General features: G+C 50.6%; 1 protein-coding gene across 1 annotated transcript in view; it reads right to left on the bottom strand.

Moving 5' to 3' along the window:
- Positions 1 to 4,812: 4,812 nt before the first annotated feature.
- ADRA1D (adrenoceptor alpha 1D) overlaps positions 4,813 to 19,173 on the bottom strand; it is a 96,512-nt gene continuing 82,151 nt past the window's right edge. Inside the window, exon 2 of the mRNA XM_015411172.1 lies at positions 4,813 to 5,387. Within this exon, the coding sequence (XP_015266658.1) occupies positions 4,813 to 5,387 (575 nt within the window). The remainder of the gene's footprint in view (positions 5,388 to 19,173) is intronic.

The raw sequence follows: 19,173 nt of genomic DNA, 5'->3' as shown, positions 1-19,173 counted from the left end.
GTCAGCCGCTCTGAGACACCTTTGGGTAGTGAAGTGTGGGGTACAAATCCAATGTCTTCTCTTCTTCTTCATCCAGTACTCAGAGATCCAGTACTCAGAGCCACTTTGGTGTAGTGGTTAAGTCTGCAGACTCTAATCTGGGAGAACCAGGTTTGATTCCCCACTCTTCCGCTTGCACCTGCTAGATGACCTTGGGCAAGCCATAGTTCTTTCAAGAGCTATCCTTGAAAAAGAGCCGTTTCTGTCAGAGCTCTCTCAGCCCCACCTCCCTCACAGGGTGTCTGTTGTGGGGAGGGGAAGGGAAAGGAGTTTGTAAGCCGCTCTGAGACTCCTTTGGGTAGTGAAGGGCGGGGTATTAATCCAGTCTCTTCTTCTTCTTCTTCTACCTCACAGGGTGTCTGTGGTGGGGAGGGGAAGGGAAAGGAGTTTGTAAGCCGCTCTGAGACTCCTTTGGGTAGTGAAGGGCGGGGTATAAATCCAATCTCTTCTTCTTCTACCTCACAGGGTGTCTGTTGTGGGGAGGGGAAGGGAAAGGAGATTGGAAGCCGCTCTGAGACACCTTTGGATAGTGAAGGGCGGGGTATAAATCCAGTCTCCTCCTCTTCTCTTCTTCTTAATCCTTGAAGGACTTCAGGTCCCTTCAAACAGGACTAGCAAACTGTGCCAAAGATGGAGACAGCATACCAAATTTGCTCCATGTATATAGATGTCAAAGGAGGCTGAGGTTTTTGGAGGTGGAGCTTGGGAAGGTGGGGTTTGGGGAGGGAGCGCAGTTGGGTATCATGCCAGAGTCTACCCTCCACAGCAGCTGTTTTCTCTGGACAAAGATCAGGAGTATCCAAAGACCAGAGGTAATTCCAGGAGATCTCCAGGCCCCACCTGGAAGCTGGCAACCCTGCTCTCAAAGTCCTGCTTTTCTTGGCACACGTCTTTGATTTCTGAGAGGACGCACAGAGGACACGCAGCCCTCTCTTTCCGAACTTTCTGTCTTTTTGGCTCCCAGTCCTGTCACGTTCCCTCTGTTCAAGCTGGCCCCTGAGGTGGAGCAAGGGAAACGAGGAGGTCAGTGGGTGTGCCGGCCTGACATTTGTGTCATTCCCGTCGACCGAGAAAGAAAAACGGGGAAAGTTGCTCATCTCTTCAGCAGCAAAAGTGGAATTCTTGCTACACTTGTGGCTTTCTCCTTAGAGTTGTCGGGCAGTGCCTGGAAAATGGTGGGAGGGTTTCTTTTTTTTGGGGGGGGGAAACAATGTCCCAGGGGAAAAAATTAAAAAGAAAAATAAGGCCGGTACTTATAGGACGTTCTGACCATTGAGTTCCGGACAATTCCTAGAGCTACTCTTGGCTCTTCTAGGTAGCTCTAGGAATTGCCAGGAACTCGATGGCCAGAACTTCCTGTGAGTAGATGAGGCCTTATTTTTTTCTTTTTAATCTCCCCCCTCTTTTGCCCCAGTTTCCACCTGCTGATCAGGTGAGCCTTGGTGGACAAGGCCCCAAGTTCCTGGAGGTCTCCAGCCATAAGCAGGAAAATGGCTTTCCACTACATGCTGGTACCTTTTCTCTAGATTGCCCTATCTCAGGAAGAAGAAGAGATTGGATTTATACCCCGCCCTTCACTACCCAAAGGTGTCTCAGAGAGGCTTACAAACTCCTTTCCCTTCCCCTCCCCACCACAGACACCCTGTGATGGAGGTGGGGCTGAGAGAGCTCTTGACAGAAACTGCTCTTTTTCAAGGACAGCTCTTATCAGAACTACGGCTTGATCAAGGTCATCCAGCCTGGCGCGAGTGGAGGAGTGGGGGAATCAAACCCGGTTCTCCCAGATTAGAGTCCGCGCACTTAACCACGACACCAAACTAGATGCAGAATCGCCCAAAGTGGAGGGAAATCAAGACTGGCTCTGTGCTTTGGCGTGCGCCAGGAAACCCACTGGTGGGCACCATCTAGAGTTGCCAGTTAGAGGCCCGAAAATTCCTGGAGATTTTGGGGGTCCAGCCTGGGGAAGGCAGGATTTAGGCAGGGGAAGGACCTCAGGAGGGTACAATGCCACAGAGTAGACTCTACTCTCCAAAGCAGCCATTGTCTCTAGGGGAACTGGTCTCTGTAGTCTGGAGATTAGTAGCAATACTGGGAGATCTCCAGGATCCACCTGGAGGCTGGCAACCCAACATGGCAACCACAACGTTGAACTAGCACCGCCCTCCAATAACCCTCAGTTGCATCTGTAGCAGCTTCATCTGGAACACAAGAGCCAGGGGACAAGGTTGGGGGTTGGAATCATGGAATTACTCCAAGTTCTGACCTGAGACTGGAGGTTTGGAGAAAACATTAAAAAGAGCAGATTCTTGATTTTTTAAAAATTCGCTGTCCCCGTGCAAGGCAGGCAGGTGGCTTCTCGGTCTCCGGCCCCAACACATTGGAGACCAACTGGTTCCGAATCACTGGACGGAAATGTGACTGTCTGAAACTGTCAAAGGCAGGCCTGAGAATCGGGACTCTGCTATCCAGACATCGACGTTTTAGAACCTAAAAATGTGACCTTTGAAATATAGACTGAACCCGGAGTTTAATTTTCATCCACAGAAGAATTCTGAAACCTGTCTGGTATGCCGGGGTCCCAGATCTGGAAATTCATATTAAAAAGGGGGACTTGTCTCTGAGCATATGCAGAATGCTCCCCACCACCACTGAGTATCCATAACCAGCCAATATATGTCTGAGAAGAGGGGGGCAGCATAGGATTTCCAGGTGGGTGGCGACAATCCCACACGCATGCAATATGCAGTTATGTATCAAGAGTCAAGCGCCCGTAGAGGCCAGGCACTACAGCAAAGTGACGTTTACCACATTCTTGTAACCAACTGGAAATATAAAGTAGCTTAGAAAGTATAAATTAAGGTAATGTAGAGGGGGGGGGGCGTACGGGAAGGCGGCCAGGTTCTCTCTTAGCCACTGGTGGGTTGTGAGGGGGAGGGTAGGGTTGCCAGCTCCAGGTTGGGGAACTCCTGGAGATTTTGTGGTGGAGTCTGCGGAGGACCGTGGGGTTACAAGGCCAATAGAGTCCACCCTCCGAAGCATCCGTTTTCTCCAGGGGAACAGATCTCTGCAGTCTGATGAGCTGTTAGTCTGGAGGGTCCCCAGGTCCCACCTGGAAGCTGGCATCCCTAGGTGAAACCAGCCTCCTCATGTGAACGTGTGCTACAGTTCACTTTCTCCCCCAGGGGCATAGGCGTAATCTTCGTGGGGGCGGCGGGGCTTCAGCCCCCGCCGAAATTTTCAGGAAGGTACTCAGCCTCCCCCGGGAGCCACCCTTGCTCCTAGCAAAGCAATGCCTCTGGCCCAGCCCCAGCCCCCCCCGGGAAATTGGAAAGTCTACACCCTTGCCCAGGGGTGACATGTGCCCCTCTGAACATTCAAAAGGGGCTAGCTTCCACTTGATGCTTACGCTATCGGACCTGCCTTTCTGTCTTCTGCCGCTTCAGGATTTTAGAAAAACTGCTCTCGGCCACAGAATCGTAAGACTCGCGGGCCTTGCTTGTTAGAACCAAGTTCCTAGACCTCATTGTTTTTTTTGCAAAACTATGGCTGCGGTCACACGGAGCATTAGGCACGCTAGAGAGACGGAAGATAGGCGGATTTACCAGGCGCGATCTCACCGCCACATCTGGGAAGTGTCGAGCTCCCGTGGCGAACCTGAGGCTTCCCGCGGAAGATGCGCGGTAAAAAACTAGTACCTTGGAGGTACTAGTTTCCTGAAACCGTGGGGCAAGGGCGGGCGTCTGATCGCATTTCCGGTAGTAGTTCCAGCGCCCGCCTATGCCCCCTCGCAAAAAGGTTGGTTTTTTTCAAAGTCTCCATGGATGCGCACAAGCACCCAAGGGAGCATGTGCACATTTGAGTTTAAAACCCCCCCAACCCCGTTTGCCCCGCGCCCCGCTTCTTTGCCGCGCCGCAGGACTGTGGAGTGATCGGCACTTCCCCCCTACCACGGGACCTCAACGGGACCTCCACGGTAGGTCTGCTCGCGCAACCACACGGTTTTTAGCCCCGGGGCAAACAGCCACACTTCCCTCCCGCATTTTCCTGCCCGTGTGCCCGCAGCCTATGTTTGAAAGTGGGAACTGGTCAAAAAAGAGAGAGACGGCCTCTTTCCTGGTTGTTTCCCTGCAATGCGGCAAAAGAGACCCTTTGGGTCGAGCTCTTTTTCTCGTTGACCTGCACACACCTAGCAGCTTGATCAGGGGTGTGATGGATCTTCTGAGCTCTGATTGGCTCTCTGCTCCTGCCTTGCCCGTCCTGTTCCTCTCTAACCACACCCACAAAACTATGTCTTCCTTTTCCTTCTGCCCCTGCATAGCCCCCAAATGCAGCCTTCAGCCATGAACAGAATAAAACGTACCTGTCGGGCAAGTTTTAGCAAAATCCTTATTCATTTGCATAATTTATTCCTGAACCTCAGCATATCATTGGGGATGTCATGGTAACATGTGTGAAGTGTTGGCAGCACATATTATGAAGAACGCAGGCTCTCATATTACGGTATCATCCCTATCTACCGGGAGAAACAGAGATTTCTCACTGCCTCCATACCAATCACATTCTCTGCCCGGTGTTAAAGTTTTTATGGGTCGATTGTCCATGTGGCTAGTAGCATTCCCTCTCCACTGAGTGCCCGTCCACATTCACCATGCTGTGTTTAGACAATCCCGTCGCCTCCTTCAGTCTTCCGCTCCAGATTGTACATCCAACTTTGTCAGGTGACCGCGCAGAGGCCGAGCAAAACGGAACCCCAAATGCTTATCCTCGGAGGCATCAAATATCCGTTTCGCTGAGGCCGCGGGACTCCGAGTCCATTAGTTCGTCGTACATTGGATAGTCAATAGACTCCATGAACTCGTTGGGGATCCCTATGGAGACGGACTCCACCTCCGTTCTGTACGAGGCCGTCGTGCTCCCTTTGAGGGAGCCTCCCCGTATCTTGTTCGAGAGGCTGTTCATTGTTTCTTTCAGTTGTGTCGTAGGCTTCTGGAAAGGGGAGAACATCCTCCACCTCTTGAAGTTCAGAGTCCTCCTCTTACTGGAGCGCTCCAGGCTGCCGGAGTTCAATATGAAGGAACCGTTGATGGTGGACATCCTGGATCTCGATTCCCCGTCAGAATCTTGTCCGGCCCCGTTAATGGAGGCTCCTCGCCAGTGGTTGCCGTACACCCGCCAGATAGGCCGTCTCTTCCGGCGGCACTGGCATTTCAGGAGCCGGATGAAAGCTCTCTTGAACTCTTTGCTCGAGCACGGGTAGATGATGGGATTCACACAGCTGTTGAAATAGCCCAGCCAGAAGATGATCTTGAACACGATCTCTGAGGGCTTCAGAGAAGGGAAATAGGCACCTGAAAGGAAGAGGCAAACATACTTAAAGCACATTAGAATGTCTTCGCTGGACAAGATCATGGTCTATCTAGACTCACGTTCGATAGGAAGGACTCGGCTCCATAGTGACATTCTAGGGTTTTACCCTAGTGTCTATGGTCTTTAGCACAGGGATTAAAGGAAAGGGGCTGACGCTCAGCGGTAGGTCATCGGTTTGGGATGCAGAAGGTCCCAGGTTCAATCCCTGGCATCTCCAGCTAAAAGGTGGAAGATGATATGAAAGATCTCTGCCTGAGACCCCGGTCTGAGTAGGCAGGACTGACTTTGAGAGACCAATGGTCTAATTTGGTGCTCTTTTTGTAGAACAAGAAGAAGAGATTGGATTTATACCCCGCCCTTCACTACCCAAAGAAGTCTCAGAGCAGTTTACGATCCCTTTCTCTTCCCCTTCCCACAACGGACACCCTGTGAGGTAGGTGGGGCTGAGAGAGCTCTTTTGAGAACGAGAGAACAGCTCTGAGAGAACTTATGACTGACACAAGGTCACACCAGCAGCTGCATGTGGAGGAGTGGGGAATCAAACCCGGTCTTTCCAGATTAGAGTCTGCGCTCCTAACCGCTACTCCAAACTGGCTCTCTTTTTGTACATAAAAGGTGCCGATATTGATATATAAGGTTGCTCCGATTTCCACCAATTTCCCCCCTTGGGAGAGCCCTGAACAAAAAGGTTTCGGTATTCCAAGGACACCCAAGTGAGTTTCATGGCTGAGCGAGAAGGTGGATCCCCAGGTCTCCCTCGCCCAGGTCACACATTAATCCACACCCACAAACGATTTCTTCTGCTGGGAGAGATGTCCATTGAAATGAGAGAGGATGGTGAACAGGGCCAAGATAAGACTGCAAACCCTGATTAGAGGAGCCCCTTCTTGGGAGATCTAGTCTAGGCTGGAGCTTTAGAGCGTCAGGACCCAGGCTGAACTGGATCTGGAGCTCAACCTTGAAGTCACCAGATTGTGGCACCGTGAGGACATCATCAACAGCCACGGACAGGTTTTCTCTTCAGTAAGGCACCATCCCGCCTCCCCATTTCTTATCGGTAATGTAAAGTAAGGAAGGTGCTGTGCATGGTAATGAAGGCCAAAACAGGGATTCAGGTATCCTGGCTAGGGTTGCCAGGCAACAGCCAATAGCTAGCAACTGGCGGGAGCCGGGAGGGGGAGATGGGGGTGCTGTTGGTGGATAGAGTCACTCCTGAGGGAAACCTGGAAGCGACGTCACTCCACTCTAGGAATTGCTGGGAACTCTACGGTAAAACCATAGAATTTCCAGCAATCCCTCAAACTAAGTGATGTAACTTCCAGGTTTTCCCATAAGAGGCATAAAGCCATCACACCAACATCAATTTAAGGCCTAAAGTCCTCAGCTTAGGCTGCCCAGTTGGCAGAAAATTCCCTGCCCCACCCACCCCACTCTCGGCCTCAACAAATTGAGTGGAAGAAAAGAAATCGCCTCAATGGTGACACTCTAGGATTTTAACCTAGTCTCTATGGTATTGACCACAGAGATCAGGGGAAATCCCTAGAGTGTTACCAAGAAGTGACATCAAATCCTCCCCAAACTCTGCTCTCCCCATACACATAAGAACATAAGAGAAGCCAATGTTGGATCGGGCCAATGGCCCATCCATCCAACACTCTGTCACACAGTGGCCAAAAATACCAGGTGCCATCAGGAGGTCCACCAGTGGGGCCAGGACACTAGAAGCCCTCCTCCCACTGTTGCCCCCCCCCAGCACTAGGAATACAGAGCATCACTTGCCCCAGACTGAGAGTTCCTATAAGAACATCAGAGAAGCCAAGGTTGGATCAGGCCAGTAGCCCATCCAGTCCAACACTCTGTCACACAGTGGCCAGAAATACCAGGGGCCATCATGAGGTCCAACAGTGGGGCCGGGACACTAGAAGCCCTCCCACTGTCCCGTTCCCCCCCCCCAAACACCAAGAATACAGAGCATCACTTGCCCCAGACCGAGAGTTCCTATTTGTACCTTGTGGCTAATAGCCACTGATGGACCTCTTTTCCATATGTTTATCCAGTTCCCTCTTGAAGCCCTCTATGCTTGTAGCTGCCACCACCTCCTGTGGCCATGAATTCCACGTGTTAATCACTCTCTGGGGGGTGACATTTTCACAAGAAGTGTTCAGAACCCCATGTGACCTGGACATAATTTGACATCGGAGTAATTAAAGCAAGCATCCCAGCTTTTTTTTCTGGAAGCAAATTGTATGTGTGAGGGTCCGTGTGAACTGCCATCCTTAAGAGAAAACTCACAGGGAGAGCGCTTTGCAAAAATACTCACTCTGATACTGGGACAAAGTTTGAGTCCAGTGGCACCTTGAAGACCAACAACGTTTAATTCTGGGTATCAGCTTTCGTGTGTGTGCACTCTTTTTCAGATACATTGAAACAGACTTCCTCAAGCCTTACATATGTGGGGGGGTGTTAGTTGCCAGGAGGGGCTAGTTACAGTCAAAATGCATTTAGTAACTGGGCAATAAGTACAGCTGAGATTGGATTAGAATCATAGAATCATAGAACGTTAGAGTTGGAAGGGATCTTGTAGGTCATCTAGTCCAACCCCCTGCACTCTGCAGGAGCATAGCCGAAAGAAAGCCCTACAACATACCCAAAAGATGGTCGCCCAGCCTCCGCTTGAAAACGTCCAATGAAGGAGCATCCACCACCTCCCAAGGCAGTCTGTTCCACTGCTCAACCACTCTTACAGTTGGGAAGTTTCTCCTGATATTTAGCCTTGTCATTTCCACCCATTAGATCTAGTCTTGCAATCCGGAGCGAGAGAGAATAGATCTGCTCCATCTTCTACATGACAGCCCTTCAGATATTGGAAGACTGCAATCATGTCCCCTCTAAGCCTTCTCTTTCCCAGGCTAAACAGACCCGACTCTTTCAGCCTTTCCTCCTAAGACTTGGATTCCAGCCCTCTCACCATCCTGGTTGCCCTCTTCTGGACACGCTCGAGCTTGTCAACATCCTTCCTAAAATGTGGTGCCCCAAACTGGACACAGGACTCCAGGTGAGGCCTGACCATAGCAGAATAGAGCAGAATAGAGCAAAACTACCACCAGTGTTCCCTCTAAGCTGAGTTAGTGTGAGCTAGCTCACAGTTTTTTAGCCTCTGACTCACACATTTCTGTTTTAGCTCAGGAAGGATGGCTCCAGAGCAAACTAGTTTATGCAGGAGCCAAATTGCTCACTCACAACTTTAATGGCAGTAGCTCACAAAGTAGAATTTTTGCTCACAAGACTCCACAGCTTAGAGGGAGCATTGACTACCACCTCCCATGATCTGGACACAATGCTTCTGTTCAGGGGTCGTTTCGTAGAAAAAGAGCTAGGGGAACTCATTAGCATAACTCATTAGCATATGCCACACCACCTGACATCAGGGGCCCGGCGGTGGACCTGCAAGGCCGGTGGGATTGCGAGGAAGCCCCGCCAAGGCCCTCCCTGGCCCCAGGCAGGCAGGGGTGGGGAGAGGCGGGGAGGAAGCAACTTACCCTCCCTCTTCTTCTGCCTCCTCCTGGCTGAATGAGGGCCAGAAGCGGGGCGGTCGGAAGCAGGGGGCGGGGCTTCGTCGTGTGCCCCCCCGCACCTCACCCGGGGGAACTGCGATCCCCCGCGATCCTTCCCGAATCGACCTCTGCTTCTGTTAATGCATCCTAAGATAGCATTAGCCTTCTTCGCAGTCACATGGCACTGCAGGCTCATGTTTAGCTTAAAGCAGCTAAGACCTGTGAATGGCAGCAAATTACCATAGGAATACCAGAGTTAACAAACAGATGTGAGAACTATTCAAGTGGGTAGCCATGTTGGTCTGAAGCAACAGAACAAGGATTGAGTCTAGTGGTACCTTTTGGACCAATGAAGTTTTATTCTGGGTATAAACTTTTGTGTGAATCACTCTCACACTATAATCCCCCCAGAGCCTCTCTCTGGTTTAAGACAGAAAAAGAAAAATGTGAACAGCACGCAGGACTAATCTTTTGGCTGCAGCACGATATTTATGGGTACACGGTAATGGCTTTCTTCCCAGGTATCGTTTGTTAATCTAGGTTCTAGGAATTTGCCCGGATCGAGAACGTAACAAACTCCCGCTGTGGCCAGTAGGGGGCCCCCTTGCGTTCCTTTCCAGGCTCCATGGCCGCTGCCCAGGGGAATCTAAGAATAACTTTCTGACTCAGTCCGAATGTCTTTTAATTTTAGATGAATCATGACGCTGCGTGACTGTGGTGTTAATTTGTATTATGGGTAAATAACATTAGCTTCCAAGGTATTGGCGCTAAGCTCTGGTGTCAAAACAGCTCGGAGGGAGGCCTTTCCCATTGTGAGCACGGAAACATGATCAGCCTGAAAGGGAGAAGTAAAGAAGGAGGCAGTGGCTCCAAAAAGCATCAGGGCTCCAAAAACCTGTTAAGAGCATCGCTATTCGAGGGACGCTCCCCCCCCCAACCACCAGAGCTCATAACTACGTGCTTAATTCAGCCCCATAAGTCATCACATGAAGAGACACCCTAAGGCTGTTTCAAGGCGAGAAAGGGATGGTGGGGGGGGGGGACTTAGCTCTCCACTGAATACACGAACACATGAAGCTGCCTTATATATTGAATCAGACCCTCGGGCCACCGAGGTCAGTATTGTCTACTCAGACTGGCAGCTGCTCTCCAGGGTCTCCGGCAGAGGTCATTCACATCACCCGCTGCCTGGTCCTTCTTACTGGAGAGGCCAGGGATTGAACCTGGGACCTTCTGCATGCCAAGCAGAGGATAGTATCATGTACTACATGGTCCTTCTTACTGGAGATGCCAGGAATTGAACCTGGGACCTTCTCCATACCAAGCAGAGGATCGTATCACATACTACCTGGTCTTTTTAACTGGTGATGCTAGGGATTGAGCCTGGCACTTTCCGCATGCCAAGCAGATGCTCTACTACGAGTTACACAACCTCTTCCGTTCTACTTTATACAGAGTCAGATACTTAGAATCATAGAATGTTAGAGTTGGAAGGGACCTCACAGGTCATCTAGTCCAACCCCCTGCACTCTGCAGGAGCAGAGCCGAAAGATAGCCCTGCAACATACCCGAAAGATGGTCGTCCAGCCTCCACTTGGAAACGTCCAGCGAAGGAGCACCCACCCCCTCCCGAGGCAGTCTGTTCCACTGCCTTTATCAAGGTCGGTATTGTCTACTCAGACTGGCAGTGGATCTCCAGGGTCTCAGGCGGAGGTCTTTCCCATCACCTACTACCTGTTCCTTTTAACTGGAGATGCTGGGGATTGAACCTGGGACCCTCTGCATACCAAGCAGAGAATCACATTAACTATTGCCTGGTCCTTTTTACTGGAGGTGCCGGGGATAGAACCTGGGGTCTTCTGCGTGCTGAGCAGAGGATCGTATCACCTACTACCTGGTCTTTTTAAGTGGTGATGCTAGGGATTGAACCTGGGACTTTCTGCATGCCCAGCAGATGCTCTACCACTGAGTCACATAACCCCTTCCATTGTACTTTATACAGAGTCATATAGTTGGTTTATCAGTATTGTCTACTCAGACTGGCAGTGGCTCTCCAGGGTCTCAGGCGGAGGTCTTTCATATCACCCACCGCCTGGACCTTTTAGCTGGAGATACCAGGGATTGAACCTGGGACTTTCTGCATGCCCAGCAGATGCTCTACCACTGAGTCACATAACCCCTTCCATTCTACTTTATACAGAGTCATATAGTTGGTTTATCAGTATTGTCTACTCAGACTGGCAGTGGCTCTCCAGGGACTCAGGCGGAGGTCTTTCATATCACCCACCGCCTGGACCTTTTAGCTGGAGATACCAGGGATTGAACCTGGGGCCTTCTGCATGCCAAGCAGATGTTCTACCACTGAGCCACAGCCCATCTTACAGTTCTCCAAGGTCTCAGGGAGAGAGGTCCTTCACATCACCTCTTGCCTGCTCCTTTATAACTGGAGATGGGAGTAAGCAGTGAAGTGGCTAAATTTGCGGATGATACAAAGTTGTTCAGGGTGGTGAAAACCAGTGAGGATTGTGAGGCACTCCAAGGGGATCTGTCAAGGATGGGCGAGTGGGCGTCAACATGGCAAATGGGGTTCAATGTGGCCAAGTGCAAGGTGATGCACATTGGAGCCAAAAATCCTAAATATAAATACACATTGATGGGGTCTGAACTGGCAGAGACTGAGCAAGAGAGAGATCTTGGAGTTGTAGTGGATAACTCACTGAAAATGTCGAGACAGTGTGTGACTGCAATAAAGAAGGCCAATGCTATGCTGGGGATTATTAGGAAGGGTATTGAAAACAGATCAGCCAATATAATAATGCCCCTATATAAATCAATGGTGAGACCTCATTTGGAATACTGTGTGCAGTTCTGGTCACCACACCTTAAAAAGGATATTATAGCTTTGGAAAAAGTGCAGAAAAGGGCAACTCGAATGATAAAAGGGTTGGAACACTTTCCCTATGAGGAAAGGTTAAAGCGCTTAGGGCTCTTTAGCTTGGAGAAAAGACGACTGAGGGGTGACATGATCGAGGTTTATAAGATTATGCATGGGAAAGAGCAGGTAGAGAAAGAGGTACTTTTCTCCCTTTCTCACAATACAAGAACTCGTGGGCACTCCATGAAACTGCAGAGCGGTCGGGTTAGAATGGATAAAAGGAAGTACTTCTTCACCCAAAGAGTGATTAACACTTGGAATTCACTGCCACAGGAAGTGGTGGGTGCTACAAGCATGGATGGCTTCAAAAGGGAATTAGATAAGCATATGGAGCAGAGGTCCATCAGTGGCTATTAGCCACAAGGTATAGCTAGGGGCTCTGGGGCAAGTGATGCTCTGTCTTCTTGGTGCTTGGGGGGGGGTCAACAGTGGGAGGGCTTCTAATGTCCTGGCCCCACTGCTGGACCTCCTGATGGCACTGGTATTTCTGGCCACTGTGTGACACAGAGTGTTGGACTGGATGGGCCTTTGGCCTGATCCAACATTGGCGTCTCTTATGTTCTTATGTTCTTATGGAGATGCCAGGGATTGAACCTGGGACCTTCTGCATGCCAAGCAGATGTTCTACCACTGAGCCACAGTCCATCTTTACAGTTCTCCAATGTCTCAGGCAGAGAGGTCCTTCACATCACCTCCTGCTTAGTCCTTTTTAACTGGAGATGCCAGGGATTGAACCTGGGGCCTTCTGCATGCCCAGCAGAGGATCTTATCACCTACTACCTGGTCCTTCAAACTAGATTTGCCAAGGATTGAACCTGGGACTTTCTGTATGCCAAGCAGATGCTCTACTACTGAGCCACAACCCCTCTCGTTGTACCTTATACGGAGTCAGATACTTGGTTTATCAAGGTCAGTATTGTCTATTTCTGAGTGGCCGTGGTTTTCCAGGGCCTCGAGGTTTTTCACATCACAGTCCTTTTAACTGGAGATGCTGGGGATTGAACCTGGGACCTTCCGCGTGTAAAGCCAGCCACTGGGCCTCCTCCTCTCCCTGCAAACAATTGGCGTCTGGGCTGGGCCCATTTGTCAGGTTAGTGGTGTAATCCTACTGAATGCGTAACCCCTAGGGAATAGATAGGGTTACCAACCTCCAGGTGGGGCCTGGAGATCCCCCTAGAATTACACGTGTTCTCCAGACTACACAAGTCAGTTTCCCAGCAGGAAACGGTAGCTCTGGAGAGTGGATTCTATAGCATTATATCCCTGTTGAGCTCCCTTTTCTCCAGACTCCACCTTCCATGGGCTCTGCTTACAAATCTCCGGGAATTTCCCAACCTTGAGTTGGCAACCATGGGAAAAGAGCGTTCTGCTCTTCCGTTATGAAGCTGTAAAATCACTTTTGACCTACAGGACACAGAAACCAGAGGCACAATCCACTGAGTCAGGGGCAAGGTCAGTACCCAAAGTGTCATTAACACACGGAATTCCCTGCCGCAGGAGGTCGTGGTGCAAACAAACGAACAGAATAATCTGTCGACGCTGCGCAAATCACCCTCGAAACTTATGTCTCCTGATGCAGTTCTAAAAGTAAAGGTAAAGGTTCCCTTGCTCGAAAGCCAGTCGAGTCCGAATCTAGGGTTGCGGTGCTCATCTCCGTTTCAGAGCCGAAGAGCCAGCGCTGTCTGAAGACGTTTCCGTGGTCATGTGGCCGCCATGATTAAACACCAAGGCGCACAGAACGCTGTTACCTTCCTACCGAAGTGGTACCTATTTATCTACTTGCAATTTCTTGCTTTTGAACTGCTAGGTTGGCAGGAGCTGGAACTAGAGACGGGAGCTCACTCTGTCATGCGGCAACTCGGGTCTCGACTGCTGAACTAGTGACCTTCCACAGCCTGCAGTTCAGCGTCTTAACCACTTGAGCCACCGCAGCTCAACTATAACTTACAACTTACAACTATAAACAATACAAATATAAACAATACAAATAACAAAGGGTTTTGCCACCATGCACAAATGACATCTACACCAGTTGAGTAGTGACCTGATAGTCTTTGAAAGTACAAGTCTCTCTTTAGAATAATGCAGTCACCATCTGCAGGGGTGTACAAAGAAAAATTCGGCTTGATTCGGATTCGGCCCAATTGGGCAGAATCAATTTCCGCTGGCAGAAAGACTCCCGCATGTCAATGGCAGTACAAGTGGATTGGGGAGTCTTTCGGCCAGCCAAATGTCAATTTCGGCCCCATTATATCCTATGGGCCATTGAAGTCAATGGAAAAAACATAGTGTATAATCTGGGGGCTGGAGGGGAGGGGGTTTGAGGGAGAGGTGCCAAACTTGCGGGGTAGCTGCTGATTCATCTCCCCAAGATACCCACCAAGGTTCAAGAACATTGGACCAGGGGGTCCGATTCTACGGGCCCCCAAACAGGTTGCCCCCATCCCCTCCATTGTTCTCTATGGTGGGAAAAAAGTTACTTTTTTTTGGAGGCAAGCCGATTCAGATCAGAGAATCTGAATCGGCCCGCAGCAGCCAAAAAGGGGCCCGAATAGGCCATTCTTGGCAGATCTTGGAGGCTAGCCAGGGTCTGTAGAAGAAGAGATTGGGTTTATACCCCGCCCTTCACTACCCAAAGGAGTCTCAGAGTGGCTTACAGTCTCCTTTCCCTTCCGCTCCCCACAACAGACACCCTGGCAGGTCGGTGGGGCTGAGAGAGCTCTTTCGCAGACTGCTCCTGAGAGAAGAGCTCTGAACGAACTTGTGAGTGACCCAAGGTCATGCCAGCAGCTGCATGTGGAGGAGTGGGGAATCAAACCCGGTTCTCCCAGATTAGAGTCCATGCTCCTAACCACTACACCAAACTGGTACTTGGAGAGGAGAACTCCAAGGAAGACTGTACAGAGGGAGGCCATGGAAATCCACATCTGCTCCTCATTTGCCTCGGAAGCCCCTTGCTGGGGCGGCCCAAAGTTGAGTGTGACTTGATGTCACTTCCGTATGTACACGCACCTGTTATTGCCACCAGCAATTAGCGTTCAGAGGTAGAGTGCGTCTGTGAATGGGGTTCCATTGAGCCATCAGGACTATTAACTATTGATGGACCTATTCTCTTTGTCTTTTTCTAATCTCCTTTTAAAGCCACCTATGTTACCTTACAAAAAAAAATATCTCCAAATTATTTAGCTATTCCTCCTAGGGGAGAGGTCCCAAATCTTGACCATTTGGGGTTGCCTTTTTCTCCTCTTTTCCCCATGCTGACATCCATTTTGAGGAGGAAAGACCAGAACCACACACAGTATTCCAACTGCAGTTCCTCCAGAGATCTGCACAACTCCTGTTGATTCAGGGTCTGACCACTTCACTTACTTTGAAATAGAATGTCCATTGTGTCTCTGTATGAGTCACTGTTCCGGTATGGCAGAATGACCTACTGTGGCCCCGGCCACACGGCAACGTTGCCGCGGGAGAGGCATGGAAGGTGGGTGGATTATCCGGGCGCGATCACACCCCAACTTCTGGGAAGTGGAGCGCACCCATGGCTTACCACCGACAATGTGCATTTAAAAACTAGTACCTCCAAGGTACTAGTAAACGTTTGCCAAGGGCTGCTTCCAGACGCCTGTGGTGTGATCGTGCCGGCGCGCGGCATTCCCCTCCGGTCCCTCCTTTACCCCCTGGCGCCGAGGGAAGGACCCGTGCTGTGACGCCGGCGCGTTTGATCGTGTAATCGTGGCTCAAACTGTGCCGGGGCAATTAGCCATGCCTCCCCCCCCACACGATATCCGGCCCGTGTGCCCGGGGCCTCAGATTGTCTGACTATTGCATCTCTCTGAAGCAGGATTACATTTGAGCTGTCTGATTAAAATTGATCCCCTCCCTCTACTGATTAATTTGGTTTATTTACCGATTGAAGCTTTCCCCCCAAAGCGGGATCTATTGGGAAATTCTCTTGTAACAGCCCACTGAAAATATGAACGAAGAAGAAAAGATTGGATTTATACCCTGCCCTTCACTACCCAAAGGAGTCTCAGAGCGGTTTACAATCCCTTTCCCTTCCCCTCCCCACAACAGACACCCTGTGAGGTAGGTGGGGCTGAGAGAACTCTCTTGAGAACGGCCCTTGAGAGAGCAGCTCCAAAAGAATTTATGGCTGACCCAAGGTCACACCAGCAGCTGCAAGTGGACGAGTGGGGAATCAAACCCAGTTCTCCCAGATTAGAGTCCACACTCTTAACCACTACACCAGACTGCCTGTGCTATCGTACAGCTCCCCTTCATTGCTCAAGAGAAATTCCTCCATTTCCAACGGGGAGCAAAGTGATGTCGAACCTTGAAATCAAAAAGCAATATTCAGATTTATATGATGGCAGATTTATTTATGATCAGTGATAGTGCCCATTGCATCTCTGCATGAGTCACTGTTCCGGGATGACCGAATCCCCTGCTCTCAAAGAGGCGGGCCACTGCATCTCTGTATGAACCACTGGAACGGCCTCCTTCCAATCAACCATCTGAACCACTGCAGCTGCTCATCTAGGAAGTGGGCTTCACTGAAAGTGGGCGATTTGTACACCTTTAAATCAAACCATTTCGGGTATAAGAAGGAATTGTGCATCTGAATTTAATTCAGAAAAGAAACAATGATTCAGCTATCAGAAGTTTAGGAAGCAATGCCTTAGGGACTTATCGGCATCGTGTCCCTAATCATAATGGAAGAGAGATGCCCTCTCACAAAACAATCAGCTGACTAATTTTGGAATCTGATGCAGGGACGCAGGCCGAATCTTTGAGCGTCTTCCGCTGCCGCAATTGGCATGATGTAAATCCCCTTTTTTTTGGAAGGGCACCCTGGATCACCTGCCTGGAATTCCAGACTGGCCAAGAACTCACTCCCTCTCTCTCAGCATACTCAGTCTCTTGACCACATTCCATCAGACTACTTTGCAAAATCCACCCCCCTACAAAGAGCACAATCTCACACAGTGGGTCTGGTGTTACGGGATTTTTGACATTCCTCCCCTAGTGACCCCAAGACTAAGTTCCGGAGGGTGAAATGAATGCCAGTCCTTGACCTGGGCTCTGCCCCTTATTGCCTCTCTCCAGCCAGTTTGGTGTAGGAACGCGGACTCTAATATGAGAGAGCCACGTTTGATTCCCCACTCCTCCGAGTGCAGCTGCTGGCATGACTCTGGGTCAGTCACAAGTTCTGTTAGAGCTGTTCTCTCAAGGGCAGTTCTTGGGAGAGAGTTCTCGGCCCCACCTGCCTCACAGGGTGTCTGTTGTGGGGAGGGGAAGAGAAAGGAGATTGTAAGCCGCTCTGAGACTCCTTTGGGTAGTGAAGGGCAGGGTATAAATCCAGCCGCCGCCGCCTCCTCCTCCTCCTCCTCCTCCACCTCCTCCTCCACCTCCTCCTTCTTCTTCTGTCTGTCAACAGCTACTAGCCATGGTGACCCTATGGCTAAAAGTGTGGAGCTGTGGAGTAGGAGGCCCCGGATCTGCTACAACCCCACTCGAGGGCCTGCGGCGAGCCTCAGAGCCAGTTTGGTGTAGTGGCAAGGAGCGCGGACTCTAATTTGTGAGAACTGGGTTTGATTCCCCACTCCTCCACATGCAGCTGCCAGCATGACCCTGGGTCAGTCACAAGTTCTCTCAGAGCTGTTCTCTCAAGGGCAGTTCTTGAAAGAGCTCTCTCGGCCCCACCTGCCTCACAAGGTGTCTCTTGTGGGGAGGGGGAGGGAAAGGAGATTTTAAACCTGATATGGACCCTGCCCTCCTCAGGTTCCGCCCCCCTCCCCCAAAAAATCTCCAGGGTTCCCATTGACAGCAATGCTGATTCTGTGAATTTAGGCAGATCATTGGAGAGGGAGGGCAGGAAGGGTTGCCTCAGTGCTTAGTTCTTGTCAGGGGTCATTTCGTAGAAAAAGAGGTGCAGGAGCTCATTAGCATAACTCATTTGCATATGCCACACCCCCTGACATCACCGGAAGTGTGTCAGAAGGCAACACTGGACTGTTTTGGATTGCCAGCAATTGGGGGGACATGGGACGTGCAGATCTGTCCTCGCAGAGGAGGGAGAGCTTGTACCTGAACAAAACTTGGTCTTAAAGGTGCCACTGGACTGTTTTGGACTGGGGGGCTGGGGGGGGGCTCTGCAATTTACCTGGCTGCTTCTTGCTCTGACTGAGGGCTGCTGGGAGCAGGGGGTGGGGCTTGTTGCATGTGCCCGCTCCCTGGGCTCTTTACTGCCAGAGCGCCGCTCCTGTGCGCTCCTGCAGGAAATGACCCCTGGTTCTCGTGGCCCTTTCTTACATGCACCGGGAAATGCTGATTGCCACTTTGGGGTCCAGGAAGCAATTTTTCTCCAGACCAGTTTGCCCGGGGATCCTGGAGGGTTTTTGTCATCTTCCAGGTATCGAGGGGTGTCTCTCTCTGTGTGTGGGTAATTGCAAATTTCTTGCATTCTGCAGGGGGTTGGACTAGATGACCCTGGAGGCCCCTTCCGACTCTATGATTAAGAAAACAAAGTTGGCAGCTCTAGGCAACAGGCAAGTGGAGATGCCCTAAAATTGTTCTCAAGACAGGAAAGGCCACAGGGGAAGACTTAAACTCTCCTTTCCACATGCCAGGGTCCAGACCGAAACCGGCCCTCCTGGCACGTGAAAATTAAAGTTTAACGCAAACTCACGGGGTGACTTTTGGCCACACATTCACTCTTTAATTTTATTTATTTATTTATCCTTAGATTTGTATCCTGCCCTACCCCTGTCTCTCTCAGCCTTCCCTACCTCACAGGGTTGTTGTGAGGCTAAATTGGAGGAGGGGGCTATCGTGTGCACTGCTCTACGGAGGAAAGGTGAATTTTTAAAATACACACAGGGGCTGAGCAGCTGGGGGTGGGGAGGGACGGCAAGGAGAAAGCGCGAAGCCGGTTGGCACTTCTCCCCTGCCACTTCGCAGGTCGACGAGCTGTTATTTGGATGCCGACAATGTGATTTGGCTCTGGCCCTGGTTTCTATAGAGACTGAATGGGGGAAGAGCAGCTGTAAGAACGGAGGTCCCCAAATTCAAGCATCCCAGACCGGGGGGGGGGGAAATCGAAAGATATGGCTGCCAACTCTGGGTTTGAAAATTCCTGGAGATTTGGGGGCGGAGCCTGGGCAGGGGAGGGTTTGGGCCACAGAGGGGCATCATGCCATAGAGTCCACCCTCCAAAGCAGCAGGGAGACTCGGTGGTGTCTTCTGGAGATCTGTTGTAATACTTGGAGATTTGGAGGT

The sequence above is a fragment of the Gekko japonicus genome, unplaced genomic scaffold, assembly GCF_001447785.1.
Source record: "Gekko japonicus isolate JY-2015 unplaced genomic scaffold, Gekko_japonicus_V1.1 scaffold850, whole genome shotgun sequence".
NCBI classification, from domain to species: Eukaryota; Metazoa; Chordata; class Lepidosauria; order Squamata; family Gekkonidae; genus Gekko; species Gekko japonicus.
This window is presented reverse-complemented; position numbering and strand designations above follow the sequence as displayed.